This window comes from Lotus japonicus, chromosome 4 (assembly GCF_012489685.1).
Source record: "Lotus japonicus ecotype B-129 chromosome 4, LjGifu_v1.2".
In the NCBI taxonomy this organism is placed as follows: Eukaryota; Viridiplantae; Streptophyta; class Magnoliopsida; order Fabales; family Fabaceae; genus Lotus; species Lotus japonicus.
The window spans coordinates 71,875,760-71,901,715 of NC_080044.1; the positions used below are offsets into that span (position 1 = coordinate 71,875,760).

The 25,956-nt window shown below is 37.8% G+C and overlaps 5 protein-coding genes across 6 annotated transcripts; 2 read left to right on the top strand and 3 right to left on the bottom strand.

Annotated features, from left to right (window-relative positions):
* The first annotated feature begins 632 nt into the window (after nt 1-632).
* Nucleotides 633-3,104, top strand: LOC130715329 (pectinesterase/pectinesterase inhibitor). The gene is made up of 3 exons (XM_057565416.1): nt 633-957; nt 1,184-2,036; nt 2,137-3,104. The coding sequence occupies exons 1-3, from the start codon at nt 778-780 to the stop codon at nt 2,871-2,873; spliced, it is 1,770 nt and encodes a 589-aa protein (XP_057421399.1). The 5' UTR covers nt 633-777; the 3' UTR covers nt 2,874-3,104.
* A 1,245-nt stretch (nt 3,105-4,349) lies between these two features.
* On the bottom strand, nt 4,350-5,487 carry LOC130716241 (RING-H2 finger protein ATL2). Its single transcript, XM_057566447.1, has one exon. The coding sequence runs from the start codon at nt 5,322-5,324 to the stop codon at nt 4,554-4,556; it is 771 nt and encodes a 256-aa protein (XP_057422430.1). The 5' UTR covers nt 5,325-5,487; the 3' UTR covers nt 4,350-4,553.
* Nucleotides 5,488-13,229: 7,742 nt separating this feature from the next.
* Nucleotides 13,230-14,864, top strand: LOC130715236 (uncharacterized). 2 transcript variants are annotated; one of them, XM_057565315.1, is made up of 3 exons: nt 13,230-13,800; nt 14,052-14,297; nt 14,401-14,864. In XM_057565315.1, the coding sequence occupies exons 1-3, from the start codon at nt 13,330-13,332 to the stop codon at nt 14,452-14,454; spliced, it is 771 nt and encodes a 256-aa protein (XP_057421298.1). In that variant the 5' UTR covers nt 13,230-13,329; the 3' UTR covers nt 14,455-14,864. The 2 variants fall into 2 exon arrangements, with proteins under 2 accessions (XP_057421298.1, XP_057421297.1); XM_057565314.1 differs by having other exon boundaries at nt 13,240-13,800; nt 14,052-14,293.
* Nucleotides 14,762-18,362, bottom strand: LOC130715238 (probable acylpyruvase FAHD1, mitochondrial). Its single transcript, XM_057565316.1, has 7 exons — nt 18,139-18,362; nt 17,879-18,044; nt 17,713-17,765; nt 16,655-16,717; nt 16,257-16,307; nt 16,016-16,133; nt 14,762-15,179 (listed from the first exon to the last, which is right to left on the bottom strand). Exons 1-7 carry the CDS (start codon nt 18,244-18,246, stop codon nt 15,064-15,066), a joined length of 675 nt encoding a protein of 224 aa, XP_057421299.1. The 5' UTR covers nt 18,247-18,362; the 3' UTR covers nt 14,762-15,063.
* A 1,051-nt stretch (nt 18,363-19,413) lies between these two features.
* LOC130715235 (lipoamide acyltransferase component of branched-chain alpha-keto acid dehydrogenase complex, mitochondrial) lies at nt 19,414-23,197 on the bottom strand. Its single transcript, XM_057565313.1, has 8 exons — nt 22,793-23,197; nt 22,464-22,607; nt 22,137-22,262; nt 20,917-21,362; nt 20,460-20,707; nt 20,224-20,312; nt 19,830-20,057; nt 19,414-19,659 (listed from the first exon to the last, which is right to left on the bottom strand). Exons 1-8 carry the CDS (start codon nt 22,943-22,945, stop codon nt 19,546-19,548), a joined length of 1,548 nt encoding a protein of 515 aa, XP_057421296.1. The 5' UTR covers nt 22,946-23,197; the 3' UTR covers nt 19,414-19,545.
* Nucleotides 23,198-25,956: the final 2,759 nt, after the last annotated feature.

Below are 25,956 nucleotides of genomic sequence, written 5' to 3' on the forward strand. Positions count from 1 at the left end.
TATAGATATATTTTTTTTTTAACCAAGTGGGTTGGTGTAGTGGTTCAGCACTTCATCCTTTAAGCAAGTGGTTGGGGGTTCGAATCCCTACTCTTGCGAATAGAAAAAACTCCTTGGTCAGCCTCCTACCGCTTAGTGCGCTGACCGTTTTATCTTGGTTAAAATGTCTTCACATTTAATAGCTATAAGACTAATCTCTTACCTCATAATCAATAAACTAAATGATAGGAAACTTGACAATACTAACAAATATGAAGCAAAATATGGTGGATAGTCTGAAATCCTAATTTTATCAAGGAAAAAAAAGTGCAAAAGCCATACATGCAAGTTTTTTTTATCAGCGCCATACATGCAAGTTAACCAATTTTTTTTGCCAAACCTCCGTTTTCCTAAATCGATCTGTTGTTGGCCTTTTACAAGTCCATGATTCAAGGAACTCCTCTAAATTGCATACCAATAATTACCATTGTTGGCTAACATTACACGGATCAAAATCGGTCAACTTTCAGTTAATGTTGCTTGCCAAGTTTAGGAATCATGAGTAAGTGATTTTAACAAAAAAAAAATGGCTAATTTTAACAAAGCAAGTGGTTTTAGGAGAATGCTCCTGTATAAATAGCACCATTCTCCAACCAAGTTCCAAAGCACACAGTGACCCAGGGCTTTGAAAAAACACTGCCCATAGGGTCATCGATCAACCGTGAGGACAAGGGGAAAACAAATAAAATTTAACAAATAAACAAAAGGGAAGGTTAAATTTCTCAAGGCTGGGTAGCGATGACCACTGCATTTAACAGCAACCAGGAGAGGAAGAAGAAGTATGCCATTCTCGGCGTCTCTTCTATCTTGCTTGTGGCCATGGTAGCTTGCGTGGCCGTCGGCATAAACAGCGGCGCCGAAGTTGGCAGCGAAGGATCAAGTGACAACCATGTTACAAAATCTCAAAAGAACGTAAAGGCAAGCACAAACCTATATACATTTCAAATTGAAATATTACATCTCTTTATTCTCTATTTCACTAATAAAATTTTAATATTAAAAATAACCAAATAAATTTGTAACTAATTTCCTCGTTCATATCTTATTTACTCACATGGTGAATAATGAGAAAAAATTTGAAACAACATATACATTTAGGAAGTGCCTCATAACGTAAATTTTCTGAATTTGTCACGTTGTTTAGGTCATATGCGATTCAGTGGAATACAAAGAGACATGCGAGAAGAGTCTTGCCAAGGCCTCAAACGAGACCTCAGACATGAAGGAGTTGATCAAAGCCGCATTCACCGCGACCGCAGATGAGCTCCAAAACCAGATAGTAAACTCCACCCTCTACCAAGAGTTGGCCAAGGACAACATGACAAGACAAGCCATGGACATCTGCAAGGAAGTCCTAGGTTATGCTGTTGATGACATTCACAAATCTGTCCACACGTTGGACAAGTTTGATCTTAGCAAGCTAGAAGAATACGCCTACGACCTCAAGGTTTGGCTTGCCGGTACCCTCTCCCACCAACAAACATGCTTGGACGGGTTTGTGAACACCACCACCAACGCTGGGCAAACCATGGCCAAGGTTCTCAACACCTCTTTGGAGCTCAGCAACAACGCGTTGGACATAGTGAACGGTGTGTCTAGTCTTTTCAAGGGTCTTAACTTGACAACTTTCACCACAAACACCCCCACCGCCGCCGCCAACAGAAAGCTTCTCGCTGAGGATGGTTTCCCTTCATGGATGGGCCAAGCTCAGAGGGAGCTCCTTCAGGCTGGGCCTGGGAATGTTAAGGCTGATGTGATTGTGGCTCAAGATGGTAGTGGCCAATTCACAACACTTACTGAGGCACTTAAACTTGTTCCTAAAAAGAACAGGAAGCCTTTTGTGATTTATGTCAAGGCTGGTATCTACAAAGAGTATGTTGAACTTGATAAGAAAAAGGCCCATGTCACTATCATCGGAGATGGTCCCACAAAGACCAGATTCACCGGCAGCAAGAACTATGTTGATGGTGTGCAAACCTACTTCACCGCGACCTTCAGTAAGTACCACGTAATTGTTTCTCTATTTTTTTACATCATCATATATCACATTCATCTCTTATTCTACTAGCAATAAAAAAAATTGATATGAATTTTCAGGTGTGAACGCTCCTGCCTTCATGGCAATGCACGTTGGGTTCGAGAACTCGGCTGGAGCAGAGAAGCACCAAGCTGTGGCACTGAGGGTGACAGCCGACAAGGCAGTGTTCTATGACTGCCATATGGATGGATTCCAAGATACCTTGTACGTCCAGTCCCAGCGCCAATTCTACCGTGATTGTGTAGTCTCTGGCACCGTCGACTTCGTCTTTGGTGACGCTGTGGGAGTTTTCCAGAAGTGCAAGTTCATCGTGAAGAAGCCCCTGGAGAACCAGCAATGCATGGTGACGGCTGGCGGCAGATCCAAGATCGACAGCCCCAGCGCACTGGTGTTCCAAAGCTGCCACTTCACCGGTGAGCCCGGAATGAACCTCGTGACCCCAAAGATCTCGTACCTCGGAAGACCATGGAGGTTGTACTCTAAGGTTGTGATCATGGACTCCCGCATCGATGACATTTTCGTACCAGAAGGTTACATGGCGTGGATGGGAAGTGCCTTCAAGGACACATGCTCCTACTATGAGTACAACAACGTGGGACTTGGTGCTAACACTATTGGTCGTGTCAAATGGCCAGGTGTTAAGGTCATCACTCCTCTTGAGGCTGATGATTTCTATCCAGGAAGGTTTTACGAAATCGCTAACTCAACTCAACGTGATGCTTGGATCCTTCATTCCGGTGTGCCCTATTCCCTTGGCCCACTTCCTCCTCCTATTGGCTCAAACCCCAAGCCCTAAACCCATCGACAAAGCTTGATCACTCGATGCATGTTCTTCTATGAACCGAATATAGAGACTATATATAGCCATCCCTGGTCCTCATATCCATGCATGCTAAAATCCAACCACTTTGATGACATTTTATTTATGTCATAATTTAAGGAAAGTAATGCAGTGGTATATTTGTTAATATTTAAGTTTCTCCTATGATTTAATTTTCTCACAATTGATAGCTCCTTGCTCATAGAATTCAAAATGACCGATTGGTTTCTGGATTCTCTCATTAATTTGTCCATTGCTGGTTCTGTGCACGTTCTGTTACTCATATGCTTCTTACTTTAATTTTGAGAAACATCTATTTATTTTGATAATGTCGAATAATAGTTAGAAAATTGATGTTTTAGCCCTTAAGGCTTCGACTCATTGTAAATGTTTTTGGCCAAACACTACTTTAATAATTAAAAACACACCGATAAGAGAAAATAGAATGTGATATATATGTGAGAAAATTTTATTAAGTAATTATAAAATAATTATTGAATGGGATATATATATATATAAAGATAAAATAAAAATCTTGAATCTAAAAGAAAATTAGAACAAAGAAAAAAATTACAAATCCTTTGGTTAAGTGACAATTATTCTGAGGGATGAGGGTGGTTCGGAGGCGGCAATGGCGGTGACGGGGCATGTTTATGGCGGTAGTAACGATGGTGGCGGTGAACGTTTGTGGTGGAGGTGATGGTAGAGGTGGAGGGTGGTGGTAACAATGGAGGTGATGTTCGTGGGAGCAATGAAAGTGGTGGTGTTGGTTGCAATGGAGGTGGTGGCGGTGGTAATGGTGGTGGTGAACGGTTGTGATGGTAGAGATGGTGGTGGTGGTGATGACGGTGGAGGGTGGAGGCAACGATGGTGGTGGTGAACTGTTGTAGTGGAGTTGATAGTGAAGGTGGTGGAGGATGGAGGGTGGTGGTAACAGTGGGGTGATTGTGGTAGTGGCAATGAAGATGGTGGCGGTGGTGGCAATGGAGGTGGTGGCGGTGGTGGTGAGGGTTGTCGTGGAGGTGACAACGATGGTGGTGGTGGACAGTTATGGTGGAGGTGATGGTAGAGGTGGTGGTGGTGGAGGGTGGCGGTAGTAGTGGATGTGATGGTGGTGGTGGCAATGGCGGCGGTGGTGGTGGCGGCGATGGAGGTGGTGGTCGTGGTGTTGGTGGACGGTTGTGGTGGAGGTGATGGTAGAAGTGGTGGTTGTGGTAGAGGGTGGAGGTGATCTCTCTACAACTTATTTGAAAAAAGCTCTCTCATTTAACTTTTTATTTAAAAGTCACTTTTTCATATATTTTTTTAAAAGAATAAGTAACTTATTTTTTAAGAGCTTATTATCAAGTGTGTTTAGCCCAATTTTTCTTAAAAGTAATTTAAAGTAAAAAATAAGTCGGGTCAAAGTAAGAAAACTGAAATTAGTTATTGAAGTCATGGTGGAAGATAACATTGTTAGAATATAAATCCATTAAATAAATTAATTGAATTTTTCTTTCCAAAATCTGTTGTAAAAGCACAAAACAGACATAGAGGGTTGACCATTGACCGCCGCCATTATCTTGTCAGCGCAACCCAATCGCCGCCACCGTATCAATCCCTTCTTCCTCGTTTTGGATAATGACTCAGTCGTCTAATTCCAATGCGCGCACGTCATCACACCCCTGCACTCCGAGTCACCACCGATTCATGCCCTCGTTCTGCGTCTAACTCGGTCATGGTCATGGAGCTGCACCCTGCTTCACAACCCGACGCCGGAGAAACACTCACTTTCTTCTCTCTGCTCAGAATTCTCGTCAATGACAGCACGCGACTCATCGGTGACCGAAACGACGACGAATCGCATCTGATATCGTCTCTTCCTGGCACCTCAACACTCACACTCACACCCTGTTCACACTCAGAGCACAACCCAGAGCTCGAACCCAGTTCCGGGTCAGTCACATCGGATCGGGTCACCATTTCGGGCGCGGGTTCGACGGGCACCCTACAGAGCGGGCAGGTGGAGTGGGAGTGAAACCACATGTCGATGCAATCAACATGGAAGGTGTGATTGCATTTGGGCAAAACCCGACCCGTTTCACCGTCCTCGAGCTCCGACAAGCAAACCGCGCATTCAACCGGGTCCGGGTGGGTCTTGGGGGAGAAGGTGAAAATGGGAAGAGACGAAATGACGGAGGCATCGAGTCCGCGGGTGGCGGCTGTGGAGACAGATGGGTCGACGTAGAAGAAGAACTGAGAACGGCGGCGGCGGGTGATGTTTTGGCGGCGGCGGCGGCGTGCATGTAGAAGGTACCAGCGAAGCTGAAGGTGGAGACAAACCACTATGATGATAACGACGAAGAGAACGATAACGGAGATTAACATTATCTTGCCGCTGAAAGCGTAGTGGCGGCGTTCGGTTTCGTCGCTGTAACCGTTGTCCATATGTAATCGATTTGAGCTCTGTTCTGAGGTAGAGACAGAGAGAGATAAGAGATAAAGAGAAAGAAAAACCGTTGTTGGAAGCGATGAGAATGATAGCGTTGTGATATGTATTTATTTATTTATTGCAGCGGCTGCTGCCGCTGCTGTTGTTATTATTATCCAATCCAATTCAATTCGATTTCATTCATTTCTTTACTTACTCTGGTCTCTGTATTCTGGCAACGGATGATCTTCTTCTTCACGCGGTTTTGATGCAATGACCTGTGTGCCCTTTTGCTCTACACTGTTTGTGGAAATTGTGTTGTCCTTTCCATTGGTTTGTTTGTCCCATAGTTTCTTTCTTTCTTTCAATTTCCATAGTTTCTGTCAACACAATGAAGTTTCCTTCCACAATAAGAAAATATGTGAAGTTGGTCTATATACAATGCTTGATTGCTTAATGCCTATCACAAATTAATAAAATGATCGTATCCCGGTCTATACGTGTCAATCTGAAAGCATTCACTCCTATTTAATTTGTTTTACAAAACTAATATAAAATATTTGCAATTATAGAGTATCTACCATGTAAACAAACAAAAATAATACGGTTAACTATCAGATTCGTTCCTGTGTTTGAGTCGCCGTCTGAGGTGAGTCCCTCTCCGGAAAATATATGGTTTAAAGTTCTCGTGTTTGAAATACTTTTGGAGCGGGTCCTCGCCGGAGGGCGGAGCTCCGACGAGTGCTTAAATGACATGCTGACGAGGATAAAAATGCTTACGTGGATAAAAAAAAATTAAAAAAATCACACATCAGACTACTAAATTAAATTAATAAAATAAAAAATCTAAATCATCATCATGACCCATTACCCTATTAAGAGGAAACCACAACCTCAAATCTCATCATCATCCCAGATTAACCCCAAATAATCACCCGCAACCCGCAACCCGCAACCCTGCATCCTCACCCCCACCCCACCCCCAACCTTAACCAGATCCCACCCCCAACCTCAGCTCCCCACCCGCAACCTCAACCCGACCCCTACCCCCAACCTCAACCTCAACCCGCACACAACAACACAAACCCAGAACACCAACCCCAAACCCCAGCAACATCAACCCCAACCCCCTCATTCCTCCCACGCTCCCCAACCCAATCCCGTCAACAGAAACCTAGATCGGGAACCACCACTTCCCCAAATCGAAAAGAGTTTGAACCAGCTGAAGAATAAGGAAGAAGAAACGAGAGAGAAAGAGGAGTGAGTGACGGAGCCTCTTCCATGTAGGAAGCAGAAGAAACTGTGGGTGAAACCTGATGAGTGGATCTATCAAGAGATTGAAGACCGATGTTTTTGTTTTTTTGGATCTATCAAGTGGTTGATCGATCTCTTCACCTCTCTCTTCTCTCACCCATGTTCTGGATTCTTCTGGATCCAAACTTAGATTGGGGTGGGGATTTCGGTTGGGGGTAAGGGTTGGGGTTTTGGTTTTGGTTCCGATTGCAGGTGAGGGTGAGGATGCGGGTTGGGGTTTGGGGGTGAAGTTGTGGGTTGGGGTTTGGGGTTTGCGGGTGAGGGTTTGAGGGTGAGGGTTGAGGTTAGGTGAGGCTGTGGGTGAAGGAGGTTGCGGGATGGGGTTTGGGGGTGAGGGTGAGGTTGCAGGTGGGTGAGGGTGAGGCTGAGGGTTAAGGTTGGGTGAGGTCGTGAGGGTTTGCAGGTGGGTGAGGGTGAGGTTGGGTGAGGGGGTTTAGAAACTGTGGGTGAGGTTTGAGGTTGGGTGTTCTGGGTTTGTGTTGTGTACTGGGTTTGAGGTTGGGTGTACTGGGTGAGGCCGTGAGGGTTTGCTGAAATGATGATGATTATTAAAAGGAGAGGGAAAGAGAATTGTTTTCAGATTTGTCAAAAATTGTTCATATCTAGTTTGGTTTTGGGGTGTTTTGATGATGATTCTGGAGTGTTATTTTTTGGGTTAATTTGGGGGGAAATTGATTTTGTTAATTAATTTAAGGTTAGATTTGTTAATATGTTTAATTGTAGTTAATTTGATTAATGAATCTGACATGTAATTTTTTTTTTAATTTTTTATATATTTTTAAATCCATGTAAGCATAACTAACACAGTCAGCGATCCAAATCATCACTCGTCGGAGCTCCGCTCTCCGGCGAGGACCCGCTCCAAAAGTTTTTCAAACACAGGGACTTTAGACCATATATTTTCCGGGGATGGACTCACCTCAGACGACGACTTAAATATAGGGACAAATCTGATAGTTAACCCAAAATAATAAGCACCGACAATGTAAATAAGTTTTACACCATCATTCAATCATATCCTCCATTTTGTAGCTCACAATTAATTTTGAAATTAATCTCATTAATAATATCTAAAATAGAAAATGGAAGGTTGTGATTGAATGATGGTGTAAATTTTTTACACCGTCAATGTATAGAAATTAATCTCAAATAATAAATAGACACTAAAAAATTAGTAGAGTGATTCATAGCAAAAAAAAATAATGTGTTTGTTTGAGTGTCTGCACATTAAAGTTGATAAATAAATTATAGATCTAATATTTTTTAAAATGATAAAATTTAAAAAATAATGCTATATCTATTCATATATAATCTCACAATGACTATCTCCGTGTAGTTGGTTTAAATACTACATGTTTGAATTGTTTTAAGTAAGATATTGATTTCAAATTTGTGTATAAAAAAACATTCACAAAGAGCTTGTCTTAATACAGAGGCAACAAAGCCTACGACAAAATTATCAAGTGTTGAGTCACACATTGCCAAGCACGTCGACCAACGCTGACGCTACCCCAATCAAGCAAGTCGACAAATGAACAACTTCAGCTGAGATCAAACGACAAGCAACGACTCACAAATCCACAAAGTCCAAATTTCTCAATTAGCTTGCAATCATTGCATCTTAGCATATTCGACTTCTCAAAAAGCTAAGTTGTGGGCTTTTGCTCCGACTTGGGCCTTTGTGGTCCAATCTATAATCAATTGATCAATATTGGAAATAACTAAGACCCAACATTGATTCAAAACAAGATCAAGCCACTATAAGCTTGCCATTTTTCTTGTAAAAGTGTAGGGAATTGTTATTCGAATCCCCTACGCCCTACATTTACTCCAACATTTTTTAAAATGTGAAAATACTAAAATGTCCTCAATGAAAAAAATTGTAAAAAAATTTCATCCCCATCTTCACATTCTCTCTTCTCTTTCCTCTTTCTTCCCTGATCACCACCACCACTGTCACCACTACCACCACTGCCATCACCACCACAACCTCCATGTTCTCATCTCTCATCTTTTCTCCATCACTGTTGTTGTGTCATTTTAAGCCTACGACAAAATCATCAAGTGTTGTTTTTAGTTTTTTTTTCCTGCACCTAAACACACTTTAGAGGTGCGTGTCTTTAGCTGCAATTTTCAATAAAATTGATATCAAATGATTTTTAAAAATTATGAGACCACCACAGTAAATCAAGATAGAATATTTGGAGATTTATGGTAGATATTTTATTTTAATTTTTTTTTTGAAATTCAAAATAAAATATCAGATGAAGGAATTGGGCTAAATTCCACACAACTCAGGATCGCAGATGCTAAGGGACCAATTACTTTATTTTTCTCGTAAAATTTTCCAAACTGTATCGTTCCTGATTGTGCAACGACTCCTAGAAGGTGCATGAATTCTACATATTTGAGAGCAGAATGGTCCTATTACCTCAACCAATAAGTGACAGTTACAGATTCATTCTAGAAATTAAACGGGAAAATAAAGAAAACAATACGTGCGTTTCGTTCGCACTTTGAAAGTGTGTTACCTACACCTGCGTGCGACCATAACACACTTTCAAGGTGCGAGTGAAAAAAATTTATAAGGGTCTTTTCGAATCTATCTATCTATCTATACTATATATAAAGGGAGAGTTTTTGCAATCTTGAGGGCAACTTTGTCATTCAATAATTATTACACAATAATCTAATTGTTTACATGGGTATTTAAGTAAAAATACACATTATTTTCTAAAGATGTAATCACAGTCGTCCATTCCATTGCAACCTCTCATCTTCCGTCTATTTCTTCTATGCCTTGTGAACACTTTATGACTTAACAATGTATTGATCTTTCACTATTCTAATTGTTACAACTTTTCTAATTTAATGATTTTATGACTTTTCATTTTCCAAAACTCATCTTCATAATTTCAATTTATTCTAAAATGAAAAATATTCAATAGTTGGATTGTGGAAGAGAATTGTTGAAACTTTTCACATTCTTCATGGTTTATTTTCCATGTATAAATACTATTCATCTGTTTGATTTTTCTACATCTTTTTAACCTCATCCACATTTTGAGTTTTAGAGCTGTTTAAAGTATGCATGGCTTCTAGCAATGACTGCATATCAGAAATCAACTAGCTTATGTTTTAGGTTTCAAGGTTTGTAAATCCCTACACAAAACATCAAAGGGGTTTCCACTTAATGTTCATGTTCTGTTTTGTTCTTTATTTTTTCTTTAGATTTTTTGTAAGGATGTAAGATGTCAGGATTTCATGAACAACAACTTGAATTCGGTTGAAACCTTGATATTTTTAATGTTTCGAGCCTATAAAATAAGGGAAACTCATGTTTATCAATTTCATTTTAATATGATTTACTTTTTTATATCTGTTCTTCTTGGTTCAAAACCAATAACTTTTCACATTCTTCATGTTTTATTTTCCATGTATAAATACTATTCATCTGTTTGATTTTTCTACATCTTTTTAACCTCATCCACATTTTGAGCTTTAGAGTTGTTTAAAGTATACATGGCTTCTAGCAATGACTGCATATCAGAAATCAACTAGCTTATGTTTTAGGTTTCAAGGTTTGTAAATCCCTACACAAAACATCAAAGGGGTTTCCACTTAATGTTCATGTTCTGTTTTGTTCTTTATTTTTTTCTTTAGATTTCTTGTAAGGATGTAAGATGTCAGGATTTCATGAACAACAACTTGAATTCGGTTGAAACCTTGATATTTTTAATGTTTCGAGCCTATAAAATAAGAGAAACTCATGTTTATCAATTTCATTTTTATATGATTTACTTTTTTATATCTGTTCTTCTTGGTTCAAAACCAATTCAAGAGGTATGTATTGAGTGATCAAATTTTGAGTCTTTCTTTTCTTTGAATTGTATCTTTTTATTTGAGGTCAATTGTTGTTGCAAATCCACTCTATAATGCATTAGTGCGGATATATTCATTTTCTCTTAATTTTTCTTGAAGAATTCAGTATATGACTAAGAGAAACTTTTGTAAACATACTCAAGGGGCTGGCCACACCTGACAAATTGGTTTCTAGCAGCCCAATTATTCATTCATATCACCATTTAACATCTGAATTGTCATTGGATAATTTCTAACAGGTATTTTTTGTAAGGTGACATCCATTTCTTTTTTTTTTTCTTTCTTTGTTCAATTGTGAAGATTTTTTGTTTCCTTGGGTGTCATCCATATGTTTTATGTTAATTTTTGGCATTCTTTATCCAATTGAGAATGATTGTTTCTCAACTTATTTCTTCTAAATGAATGAAAGTATTTGATTTCGGAAAAAAAAATCCATATATATTTTAGACCTATATATCATGAAGGCATTTTGTATAAAAAATGAATGAAAGGACAAAAATTAATAATTCTCTATTTTAGAGTGACTAAAATCAATGAAAAATTAAATGGGGACCAAATTCAATAATTGACTATTTTAGGAGACAAAAACCATATTTAACCCAAAAATGAAGAATATACATTTAAAATAAAAATAAAAATAAAATAAAAAATAAAATAAAATAAAATAAGTTTTAAAACTTCATATCGGTTATATATCTATTAATTAACATATTTAAAAATAAAAATATAAACATCAAATTATTTTTTATATATTATACATTAAATCGTTTTAGTTATACAAAACTTAGAAAATTAAAAACCTTAAAGATTTAATTTAAATCACACTTCAAAGTTTATAATTATGGGACAAAAGTCTTTTAATTTCTACAATCTCAATCATATGTAGATGTGGTTACTATCCTTTTATTTTTTAGAAAGGAAAAAATGTATTAATCACAGCTTTGAGAACAAAGCTTAAGAGGATACAAAATATGCATTTTTAACTTGGTACTTCACTTTCTTTGTAAATTAAAAAATAAAAATGTAATTTTAAAATAACATGTAATTTTAAAATTAAAAAAGGAAAACTGATTAAAATATTAGGAAAATAAGTCTTAAAGATAAATATTAATTAACATATTTAAAATATATATCTATATCTATCTATCTAATATATATATATATATATCTATATTTATCTGTCTATCTATATTTATATCTATATAAAATATAAAGTTTAGCAACCTCGAGGGTAAAATAGTCTATCAATAAACAATGTTTCATATATATTTTTCTTACCTATGGACTTTTAAGTAATTATACATATTATTTGATATGTGATTTTTCAGAACTGTTCGATAATTAGCAAACTTTTAATCTCAGTCGTTCGATATTTCCCTTGAACTTCCTCCATCAATGTTAACTTTCTACTATTAAGCTCAAAATTATTTTAAAATAATTTATTATTATTTAATTTATATGAGTTATGGAATGTCATAGGTCAAAATTAATATTAAATATGATATTAGTTATGAATTCCGTAAGACACATTTTATTAGTTTAAATTTAGATTTGTTGAAATACTAATCAACTAATAATTAATACTAATAAAAAATCATGAAACTTAAAGATCATTCAACAAAAAAACTCCCTAACCCTTCCTCTTGATCTTCCTTCATCAATGTCACTATATGAACTTATACTATTAACTACAACATTAATATCAAAAAAAAAACTACAACATTATTTTAAATAAATTTAATATTATTTATTTCATATGAGTTATGAAACTTAAAAATACAAACTTAATATTAAATAAGATCTTTAAAAAATGATCACTTCTATCCATAAAGTACAATAAATTGTTATATCAAAAGAATAAATCAAAAGCATCAATTATATAAACAAGGACAAACGACACAAAAAAATACACTCATAAAAACCTATGACAAAAAATATACAATCAAAAACATAAATTAACACTTCGATAAAAAAATCTAATTAAAACACATACAAAATTAAAAAGAATCCACCCGTTGCACGGGTCAAAAATGCTAGTTTTACAAATACAATAGAGGTTGGAATAGATGTAGGGGGTTCAAATAACAATTCCCAAAAATTCAAGCCTTTGCGTTTTTTAGAGACATCACCAAAGGAGAGAGACGGCTTATTTTCAAGAAAAACCTCTTAAATCTACTCTATTTTTCACATCTTTATTTCTTCTCATCTGTCATCTTCTCCACTCTCAACCAAACAAAGTGTAAAATATAAGTGGAAATCAATTGTGAAGGATACTTTTTTGACTAATTATACATACACACCTCTTTTTGAGGTGTAAGAGGTGGAATGAGGAGAGAGATAGGAAGAAAGAAAAAAGTAGGAGAGAGAAAGTATGAGATGTGATAGATGATAAGGGGAGAGAGATAGAAACAAAAAGAGGTGGAAATAAAGTGTTTTAAAAATGAGGTGTGTATATATCATTACTGTACTTTTTTCAGGTACTCATAAAAAATGACCTGTCACAAAAAGATTGGACTCGAATTTGGATCGTTTGATCTTTTACCAAATGACTCACATGTATAAAAATTGACTGCAGTGAATTCTCTTCCATTTGAGGACCATGACTGGTTCATCTTTTTCATTTCACATTATGAATGGCTCCAAATTCCAAAAGGAGGAAAATGACCGACCAAACGTGATTCACGTACCAATAATAAAGCAAAACAAAGCATTCTCCACTGATCAGAGACTCAATTAAATTCTCATTATTCACAACAAGCAAAGCATCTCTTATATATAAAGTGTCGTGGCACACATTCTCCACCGACCAAAGCCAGAGAGACTGTGATGGAAGGGGTAGAGCACCGAACAGTTAGCGTCAATGGCATCAACATGCACATAGCTGAAAAGGGTCAAGGCCCCTTGGTCCTCTTCATCCATGGCTTCCCAGACCTATCCTACTCCTGGCGCCACCAGATCACTGCCCTCGCTTCCCTCGGTTACCGCTGTGTCGCGCCGGACCTCCGCGGTTACGGTGACACCGATGTGCCGGCCGCGCAAACCTCCTACACCAGCCTCCATGTCGTCGGCGACCTCATTAGGTTGCTGGACGTAATTGCTCCCGACCAAGAGAAGGTTTTTGTGGTGGGCCATGACTGGGGTGCCCTCACCGCTTGGTCTCTTTCGCAGTATCGCCCTGAACGAGTCAAGGCCATGGTTATCTTGAGTGTGGCCTTCACTCCCAGACACCCCAAGAGAAAGCCACTTCCTACTTTAAGAGCAGTGTATGGAAATGATTACTATATCTGCAGATTTCAGGTTTGTTCCAACTTTTTAGTTTAATCTTGTGGTTAGTCATTTATTAGCTTAATGCGAACACTCGCGATGATAGATTAGTCACTACGGCTGGTAGCTTAATGCGAACACTCGTGGCGATAGATTAGTCACCACTGTCAGCGGCCGTGGATATCTGATTTATCCAAAAAAAAACACATTAATACTTTTATAGGTTTTTTTGTTGGATGGTATTGGTAAGTGTACTGTTGAAGTTGTTGTTGCTTAAATTATAGGAACCTGGAGATATAGAAGCTGAATTTGCTGAGATTGGCACTGAAAGAGTTCTGAAGGAATTCTTCACATACCGCACCCCTGGTCCACTTTTTCTGCCTAAGGGTGAAGGGTTTGGACATCCAACTGATTCTCCCATAGAGTTACCCTCTTGGCTATCTGAAGAAGAATGCAGCTACTATGCCTCTAAATTTGAGAAGACTGGCTTCACTGGTGGATTGAACTACTACAGAAATTTGGATCTGTATGTTAGTGTTTATCTTCTGCTACAATATTGTAGTTTATACTATATTCAGCTTTTGCTTTTTTTAACCAAAACTAGTAATTTGAGTTTCTACCTTGCATTTGTAGGAGTTGGGAGCTGAATGCTCCGTGGACTGGTGCTCAAGTTCAAGTGCCTGTTAAGTTCGTTGTTGGTGATCTTGACCTGACTTATAATGGACCAGGCGCGAAGGATTACATTCACAAAGGTGGATTCAAGAGAGATGTGCCACTTCTGGATGATGTGGTTGTGTTGGAAGGGGTGGGACACTTCCTCCATCAAGAAAGGCCCAATGAGATCAACAATCACATCTACGATTTCTTGCGGAAGTTCTAATATGTTCTATTAGCCTTTTATTTTTGGGCATGTGTCCCTGTGTCTGTGTGGTCATTTGGTTTGCATCTTTGTCGTTTAGTTATTGCTGAGTGTGCACTCTAATGCTGTGTATGGTTTGTCTCTGAACAACTCTTTGATTAAATGGGATATGAATAATATCATTTGTAATAGACGAGAAAGCTATTTCCTATCTATCATACAATGTTTACTTCCCCAAGTACATAAGAAAGATTATTTTTCACAGTAGCAAATACTTGTCACATTTTTCATGATACATGCCTAAAATAGGACTTCCAACGGAGAATTGAAGTACTGATTCCATGAGGAGAAAACAAACTAATAATTATTGTGTGAACTCAACTCCAAATAACGGAGTTTTTATGGTGTATCCTCTTTGTTTCAACTTTGTAAAAGTATCAAGAACTTCCTGGTCTTTTCCTTTTTTCAACATTAAACTCTACGTCCACAAGGCCGGTAATACCTGCAGTAATTCTTTGACCTTCATTCACAGGGCCAACACCAGGGGGAGTACCTGCACATCATCCTAAACTATTAGCTTGATATCCTGTATTTAAAATCTAGTATGGAGCCAAAATAAAGGAATAACATGTCCCCAACCCCAAGGAAGGCTGGAAGTGAGTCAAGCAAAGCCTAGTCCAAGTTCAGGAGAAATGAGAAATTGAGCATATTTTCCGAGTTCAAGTTCAACTTACCTTTAACTCACGAGCTAATTGAGCTTAATGAACCAGCATTGAGCCTTGTATTAATTTAATATTTTAGGCTCCATTAGTTGAGCTTGAATTTGTAACTTAATAAAAACATTTTTTATCTATAATATTGAGCCACCTCTCAAACATGAGACAACTCAAGCTCGAGCCAAAATTTCCTGCTTATTGAACTGACAATGATCTTAGCTGAAAGCAAATTCACGAGCTATCTTGACTCATTTCTTGCCCTATCCACAACCATGATCTTGAGGAAAATAAAGCAATTTACCGACAAGAGGTGGCAACCTTGCCATTGTTATGGAATTTATAAAAACAAAAACAAAACATAACTACTTCCATTGTTTATTCTTCAAATTAGTTACAGGGAGAAGGGATGTTGCCCCGTACGAAGGATACATCATGCAATAAGTTTTAGTGAAACTTATAGTAGTAGTATTACTACCAACAAATATCCACCAATAGAAATTTAACCCCAAGACCTTTTCATCTAGGGTGCTAAATGCCCTCAATCCTATGAACTGAACCAACTCTCATTGGCTCAAATGATGGTTTAAAAACCAGACAATATGCCAAGGTTATTCTTTCATCATGTGAAATATCGGCTAAATATAAATATGCTGATGAAGTATCAAGACCATACCGGTTAGTATGACATCTCCTTCAAACAATGTCATGAGCGAGCTTATGTGGCTAATTAAAAATGGGAGCTTGAAGATCATGTCCTTGGTTGAGCCCTTCTGCCGAATTTCCTCATCTACCTACATCAAAGCAAATCCATTTCTCTGCTATTAGTTTAGGATTTTAATGCATCATTGAAGCAAGCATAACCAATATACTATTAGAACCTAAGTGATAAAGATATAAGTCCAAATTTCTCAAACCTTTATCCATAATTCTAGATCATCAGGGTTTGGTACTGAAGACTTGGGCAACTGCAAAAAAAATTAAGGAAACCAATTACACTTGGCTCATAATATAAATACACTAATATCTATGGGTGAACTTGATTCATTGCTCACAGTAGAGATTTTCAAATTTTGCATAGAAGAATGAGTATAGTTAAATTAAAGGCTCATGCATGAGAAGCTAGTACAAATTCTTATTTATAGGAAAGAAATATATACTTCCAGATCACATGCACGGGGGTAATTCTGATGCAAGCACATTAATGCTTTGCAAGCACATTAGTATCCGGGACTGGGATTGAGTGAATTCATTTCTTTAATATTGATAAAATAGTTTCAGTATACAATAAGCATCATAGGATAGACTTGCTTACAATAGAACTAATCGGTGTGAAAGTATCCTGGCCTTTTGCAATACTCCACGGAAGACCTGCAGACTAACAGTCAAAGGGATATAAGAAACTGCATCAGTTATCAGATTATGAAAATATCAGGTTTGCATCACGCATAAATTTATTTAAGCAGAAAGATATTAACACATACCAAAAGAAAAAAGGGAATTAACACACAAATCATTTCATACATGTTTACACTTTACATCCCAGAAGTTCAAGTCCAACTGTTTTACAGGTTCTTAGTGTGTGTGTCTGTTAGGGGGTTATTTTCTGAACATCTTGGGGGAAAATTCCGTTGTTTTGTGCACTTTCGACAATAAAATGTTCCTGCGTTTAGTGCAACAATCAAAGGAAAATATTTCACTAGTGAAGTGTCACCACTACTCATTAAATGAGTTGGTCACTCAACAATTTCTTTCATCTTGATTGACTCATCCTTATGTCACACAATGACAATACAACTTCGCAGATGAAGAAACTACCTAATTGGCTAATTGTGCTTCAACAAGTAGTTGAGCGCAAATTCTCATATGCTCAGACCGGTTAGTAACTAATATCAGTGAGACTGTGAGACTACAATTCAAAGTGCTACCTTGTATTTTGCCTGATGCCAGTCACTAGACGATGTTAAACTGAGAAATATGAAAAAATGAACTCGAATTATATCAATGAATCAATGTGATTACATATACACAGTGAGAGTAGCTATCATAAATAACAGACTCACTGAAAACTGATAACTAACTCTCTAATAAAATTGTCTAACAACTAACTGATCTCTAAACTAAAACTGATAGCTATAATCAGGTTTGTTAATAGCTCGCTATAGCGTAGCACCCTGGTGGTTCACCGCTACTCCACTATTCATCACTATTGTCTGCAATTTGCTGCTATAGCGCCGCCATAGCGCTCTAAATAGCGTTTTTTGGACTAGCTGCTACGCTATGCTATCCGCCATTAACAACCCTGGCTATAATAGAAGATGATGTCTAAATTATTTCCCTCAACATTAAAAGGGAAGATTGAAAAAAAGTTACCTTGGCAGCAGCTTGAAGGTCCCTGGCAGTCATATCCAGTGCCAATGCATAACCTGTTATATGAAAACCCAACCATAACCATTCAAAGCAAATTCACAAAAATGCATAAAAGCTATAAACATATAAACTTGATCAAACAATTGAAAGCTAAGGTGAAATCATCTACCGGCAACGTAATCCATGGCAGAGGATTCCGGCACGTCACGAGCCTTCTTCCCGATGACAACAGCGAGCTCAACCTCGTGATGCAGAGAACTCTCGTTGTGTGGGATTTGAATGGTTCCGCCATTTTTCAAGTAAGACGACGTGGGTTTCAGAAACAACACTGGCTCCTGAAAACAACACAACACAATTCGATTCGATTACTCTGATCAGATCGGAGGTTACAACAATGGAAACTGGAAAGGGGAGAGAAAGGTACCTTACCTTGGGAACGGCGTTGCCTAGTTCTTTAGCGTGAGCGGCGTAGTTTCTGCCAACGCCGACGATCTTCGTGCTCAATTCCAGAAGCTTCTGACATGCTGCCGTCGCCATTTCTCTGCTCTCTTCGGAGTTCAGACCAAACTTGTCGTTCTCACTGTCTCAATGTCAATATGGCTAACAACACACGAACGACATGTCGTTTTTGCAGAATCAGCTCATCAAAGACTGAAAGGGAATTGTATTGTACCCTTTGACAGAAAATTTAATTTCTAGTAATAAATATTTTTTAAATATTTTCGAATTATTATGACATGAATATTAAATATTTCTAGAATTATAGTACATTTAATGTATTTAATATTGTTGGTCTAGTAGTTGGCAAGTTAGATCTCGTAAAAGTAATGTCACAAGATCAAACTCGGAAAAATCATTTGTTGGGAGAGACGGTCACAGTATCTAGAACAAGTTAACACATGTCAAGGGATAAAAATGTAATGTTGATGGTCAGTTGGAGGACTTGCGAATGAAGCTAGATGTGGTAATCGGCGATTAGCAACTGAGACCGGCCAGGTGACAGATTTGAATCGAGATTAGCTTCACAGCTTACTTTTTGGCCAGGGCAGAGATGGAACTGCGCAATGGAACCATGGCAATTAGGATTTCAAGACGCAGCAACACCCACGATATATTTTTCTTCCTCATTCTGATTTTGGTTTGGTGCACTTAGAGATGATACATATTCCTGAATTTTTGCTAAGCAAAAATTTGGGATCTACTAATGTTTTCATGGCTGAACTATGGGCTATCATTCCTCACAGCATGGACATGCCATGGACATTGTTTTGGGAGCATGATCTTAAGGGAGTTATTATTGAAAGTGACGACAAGTAACACCATTTTTCTCCTATGGTTGCACAACAAAGCTTGGGTTGATAAAGATTGGCATGTGAAGTGTTTTCACATTTCAAGATAATAGAACCAGGTAAACGATAGACGAATATTGTATGGCAGGATTGTCGCATGATTATCACTTTCCATAATGAATAAACTTTTAATGGTTGTTGGCTAGTTGTTATTGGAAGTGTTTCCCAAAACATGACCTTCAAAGTCATAGTAGATAAATTTGGTGGTGAAAGTATTAGTCACGACTTGTATTGTTTTTCAATGAGATAAATTCGCGCAAATATGTAAAAAGGAAAGAAAAAAAACATGAGATTTTTATGCTAATTTTATATTTTAGAACAGAATTTAATGTTAACTTTGATCAGAATATAAGTATGATAAATCTTTATGCTGACTTTGATCAATTTTAGATGATGATCATTTGGCATTTCTTATTGTGGTCAATACAAAGATCAATTCCCATCTTAATTACAATTGTAATTATTGCCCATTGCATGTCATCAAATCTCATCTCAAATGCAACGTGAGGAGTTCTGGATTTTCAATTAATTGTTTCCACTCATTGCAAAATCTTGCAACGGTTGCACCATCCAAGACTCTGTGATCTGCACCAATATTAACCTGGGAGCAGAAAAACCAATCAGATAGTAGAGTTTATTTCATCTTCAAACCCATTCCACAATCATAATAACATTTGTTTAGTATATTATATATATATGCAACAACAAATAAGAAATATTGTATGCATAGTTCAATAGTTTACCGATGCAAACATGCAATGCAAGACTTACAGTCATGAGTGATGCAGGATACACACTTCCATCATCAGCAAACTGCGGAACTTTCTGAATTCGACCAATGGCAATGATGGATACTTCAGGCAGATTGAGAAGTGGGGAACCAAACTTTCCACCAATTGCTCCAATGTTGCTTAAAGTAATTGTCCCACCACATATATCCTCAGAACTTAGCTTGTTATCTGAAGCTAATTGTTGCAACCTTGCCAGCTCTTTGGTTATCTTTGTAAATAATGAAATTTTGATTGATAAGAACAGGCACAAGATCATGCCTTATAAGAATGAAAGACACATCGTCCACATATGTGCTTTATACTACAAGAAATGGTGAATAAAGCATAACTAGCAATGTGCTTATAGATTGACAATAATAAGATTGTAAACTAACCTCCAATATGGAAAGAGACTGAACATTTTTTATGTTTGGCACAACTAGGCCATATTGCGTCGCCATGGCAATTCCAATGTTGTGTGAACCTGTAGGAAATAAACTTATCGTGTGAAATTTGGTATTACAGCTAGTGCCTCAAATAAATCATTAAATTAACAGCCATGGGACATCAATCAACACAACCAAGCTTCAAACAGCGAAATCTTATCAATCATTATATTGAAGAAACAAACCTTTGAGGATGACCTCCAATGCATCCTCTTTGAAGCAGCTGTTCACAAAGGGGTATTTGATGAGGGCCATTGATAGCGATTTGATTAGTGTTGGAAGGAAAGTGTGCTTGACGTCTGGATAAGGATTATTTTTTTGAAAAGATGTTTTAAGCTTCACTAGGGCATTACAGTTTATCTCATCTACATAATGAAAATGCGGGACTTTGGCAGCCAGAGACATTGATTTCACCATTGCTCTTTGAAATCCCCTACAAAAAGAAAGAGAGCTAGATATCAGTACGTTCTAGAACTAAGAGTAAAGGAAAACACCATAGGATTTCAAAACTCATGTTCAAAACAGTTTTCTACAATTAAACAAAAATGCATTGTAGCAAAAAAAAATATGAGTGACATTCATCACCATCTCAACAAATGAGAAGGGTTGACAATTGACATTCATGTAAGCATTCAGTATTACCTGAGGGGAACTATCCTGTCCTCAGAAGGCATGTCATATTTAGGTGTTACATCATAGCTATGACCTTCTGCTCCCTGAACTTGTTCTCCTAAATCAACACACAAAACAGCAGATGCATCTTTAATGATTCCTTTCTTGACAGCAAAATTGAGCACGTCTTCTTTTAAAACCCTTCCATCTTTTCCAGTTCCACGGACGTCATTGATATCTATACCATGTTGCTTTGCTAGACTCCTTACAGCAGGTGTTGATAGAACTCCAGTCTGTTTCTGTTTTTCGGGATCAGAATCTAGAGATTTCACATTTTCTAAGTTGCCAAAAATAACCGACTCATTAACAAGTATCTGATCAGAATCAGGTGACTTTGCATTTTCCGAATCACCAAAATTCACTGAGGCACACGCAGGCTCATCAACTAATAATATCTTTAAAAGGGTTTCTCCAACCTGAGTATCACAGAACCAAAACATTAATTTAAGATTTAGATCATTCAAGTATATACATCGTCCTCAGTTATAGCTATTTTGAAGACCTCCCACACAAAAAAAGGTCTCCGGCAGGTTCCATTTATACTTGCAACATATATGTGCTACATCATACCGTCTTCACATGTCATGTTCTTATATAATCATGAAGAGCCAACTTGGGGAGTTAAATGGTGAATAAGTTTTTAATTGTCTCAACTCAGCTATGAAGGGCATTTTTCCCATCTACTAGTGGCCTATCTAATCCTAAGGGAAGAGAACGTATACCAGAAACATATGTACAGAACAATGAGCAGCAACAAATAAGATAACTTTGAACAATCTTGTGAAAAAGATGTTTAAAAATTAATGTGCTTCACATGAACCTGGGCCACAGGTATGGCCAATCCACATATGTCTCCTACAATGTAAAAATGAAGTTCAAATTTTCTTTCAAGCCACATATGGTTTCTTCAACGCACCATCTCACATGAAACCCTAACACAGGGAAAAACAACCACAACTTGTTTGAGGGTGCAAACTGCATATGTGGCTATAATGAACTTTCTCATTACACATATAACTAGAGGGAAACTTTTCCAATTTTTTGGGGGTTTGGAAAACTATCCCACATTCCCACCTAACCATCAATCTAGGTAGGCTACTTCTCACACCAGTGTAACAACTCCTAACTATATATAAGCATCATCTTAGCTTAGTGAATTATATCCAACAGCATGATATTTCATACCTCACCTTTACAATATCACCAGGAACATAGAGAATGTTAGAAACTTTCCCTTTGTACCGACTTGTTATCTCTATAGTAGCTTTATCACTTTGAACTTCACAAACCGGTTGAAACTCGTCAATAGAATCCCCCTGCCAATATGACACAAAAACTCATACATAAATTCATAATACTTACTAACTAATCATCTCTGTCAAATAGAGTGTAGCAAGGCCACTCATAATCAACCTTTGCAAAGAAATTTTTAAATAACTACAATTAGCTTTGCAAAACGCTGAATGACTGTTTCATCACACTAGAGAAGCCAGTTTTCAATTGAAAAGCTCACTCACCTCTTGCACATACCATTTGAGAAGCTCACATTCTGCAATACCCTCACCAGTCTGTGCCAACGGAATATCAACTATCTTCCCCACAGGAAGATCAAGTGCAGGTTGAGAAGAAAACCAATATCTCTTGACATGCAGAAAATTGTACTACACAACAGAAATCCAATTAACCGATCACAAATCCACAGTCTCAGTCACACAAGGAGCTAAAAACTTGATCAAAACTTGGTAAAAAATTCCAAAATCATTATTCAGCTACCAATAAGATTAAAAATGGCAATAACAAGTAAGAAATTGCAAGTAATGAAGCTCAGTAATAAAAGGGTACTCACATCTATGTGAACATTAGCTTTAGCAACCCGAAAACAGAGCGAAACAGGGGAAGGTGAAGGGGAGGAAGACCCAGATAAGAATCTCTCTGAGGAATGGAACAATCTCCGGCCGGAGATCAAAGCTCTCCTCTGGCATAACCGGTTAATCAGCATACTGAGCTGGGATTAAGAAAAACGATTTGTTTTTCTGAGTCTGTTTGTGTTGTGTTGTGATGGTGAGAAAGTGAAGTTTGACAAGGACAGAGGCGTTTTGAAATGGAACAAGCAACCTCAAATGGGGATTGTGATGGGTATGATCCTTATGAAGATGATGGGTATGGCTTTGGGTTTGGATTTGGATTTGGAGTGGGAAGTGCATTGCATGCTGACAAGCTGCTGACTGGTAATAATGGTGGTTGTTTAAACATGGTACAGACAGATGGATAAGGATTGATTAAGATACTATGAATTAAGATCCTTGTAAACAGGCACACGTGTTTATCTACCTTGTTTTTTTTTCATTAAACTTCTTTCACGCCATAATCACACCCATTTAAATAATCTCAAGATAAGAACATACAAAATGAGAGTTCTCGATTCATAGAACACCAACACTAATAACACTTCACATATACTAAATTTTTTCTCTATGTCTTTCTCTTTAAATTGCATCACATTACATAGTTTTTTTCAATTTCTAGCTCACTTTTTAAATGCCTATACTTTTTTGGTTCCTGAAACTTTAACTTAAATGTTTACCGGCTCTTATCACTTAAGGTATTATGCGGGAACAAAATGTTTATACTCGATAGATGTGCAAAAACATTACTCCCTCCGTTCCCTATTATAAGTCACATTTTTTAAAAAAAAATTGTTACAAAATATAAGTCACTTTCTAATATCTAGGAAGCATTAAATAATTTTTTCCAAGTTCACCCTCATATTTAATATGAAAGAGATGATAAACTTTAGAAGTATTAATTTGGAAAGAGAAAATCATAAGAAAGTAAATAAGGGTAATCTAGGAAAATAAATCATTTTTTTTACAAATTTATTACTAGTAACTACTTTTCTTAATCTAAGAGAATTAGTTATTTGTGACTTATATATAGGAACGGAGGGAGTATATGATATCATTAAAAAGCTTGAGACATATAGGAAGAACATTGATAGAAATATAATACTCCCTCCGTTCCTAAATATAAGACCTATTTCAAAAAATTGCGCTTATTAAGAAAATACTTAATGTGACTAATTAGTGTATTGACTTTTTAAAAATGCATACATTCTTCCCTATTTAGCCTTTGTCATTTTCTCTCACTAATAATCATTGCATTCATAGTTAGTTAGATTAGTAGTAATTAATGGTAGGTGGTAACTTTGGAATTGAAAACATACAATTAATGTGAGGGGTAAATATGGAAGAGTACAAAACCTTTTGCTAGATTATTGTAAGAGGTCTTATATTTAGGAAATGAAAATTTTGAAACTAGGTCTTATAATTAGGAACGGAGGGTTCATTTACCGTACACAAGAAAATTCTTGTGCAAAGTTACACAAGTCTTAATTTTACCTACCATAATAGGTTATTAGGTCCTCTCTATTTTTAATTTAAAAATTTATATTTTTATATCATCTTCCTCCCCTCAACCTTCACTCCATCCGCCGCCGGCACCGGTACCACCACCACCACCGAATCTTCTCCTTCCTCCTCCACCAATCACCACCCCTCCACTCCCCTTCCTTTCCCCCAATCCCTCCTCAACCTCACCCTATTCTTCTTCCCTCCCACCAGATCTGAATCCATTGAACGCAAACTCACCAGCACATCACCCCCTCCAAAACCCATCACCACCACCGCCCCAAAACCCATGATTTGTCTAGCATATCCTTGCATATCCACCATGTGGCAGCACCTATCAGAGATTGAAGATTGCAGAAAGGTAGCAGCACCTATCAGAGACAGTGCTTGTGAGAGACAGGGGAGGACGGGGGTTGAAAGGGTGAGATCGGGAAGGAACTCTGCTCGCGGTGGCTGGACGGTGGCGCGTTGGGGATCTGCGGCGTGGTGCTTGCAAGGTCGACGCACGGCGGTAGTGGCTGCGAGCCTGCGACGTCTCTTCCATCGCCGATTCATCTTCTCCACCAGATCCTCATGCCTAACCTCGAAGCTCTTCCCTCTGGCAACCTCCACACAAACGCCGGCGAGCTCTTCCTCCAACAACTTGCAGTTGAAATACCGCTCCGCCGCCACCGACCACTCGAGAATCGGCACGCCATGACTCAACGATTACAGCACCGAGTTCCCCTGCAGTGGCTCAGAAACGCAAACACTGCTCCGTGTGGCAAAATCTCCACTTGCAGTGCCCAATCGTAAACCACCAACCCCTTAGAAAACCCTTCGTGCGTCCATTATTCAGTGGTGGTGGTGTTGGTTCTGGGGGGAAGGAGGAAGAAGGGGAAGAGAAGGAAGGGATGTAGGAAGGGAGGGGTGGTGATTGGTGGAGGATGAAGGAGAAGATCTGGTGGTGGTGTCGGCGGCGGATGCCGTGGAAGCTGAGGGGAGGAAGGTGGTGGAGAGGAGGAGGAAGTAAATATATATTTTTAATTAAAAATATGAATAACCTGCCGAAAACCTACAGTAAAAGGTAACATTAGGGTTGTGCAACCTTGCACAATAGAAAACTTGTGTATAGTAAATAAACCCAGGAACAGAGGGAGTATAAAAGTAAGAGAAATGTGTGAATAAATTAACATACTTTCATACTTTCTTTGGGAAGTTCATGCTTTGAAGGTGTAAAAAAATTTACTTTCTAGAAGTTCAAGTTCCATAAGATAATTTTTACTTACTGTATTTCGAGTTATGCCAAAAAATTAATTTAAGAGTAATTTAGGAATTTAAAAATTATCAGGTGTGTACCCAAGCGTAATTCATGGATTAATAGTTTCTATTTGTTTCATTTTTTGGCAGATTTAGTTTTTGTCCAAGAGAGGGCCTTACCTCTGAAGTGAGTTCTAAAGAGGCCCGCAAGGAGGGGGTGAAATAAGAAATGGCCCAAATTGCCCAAAATTATTTCGGACAAAATAAGAGGTGTTTACGTGCACTCTATGTTCCTACACTTGTCACATGAGCTGTATTAAAAAGACTTGGATCCATCGACAAGGCCTTAAACCAAGCATTCATC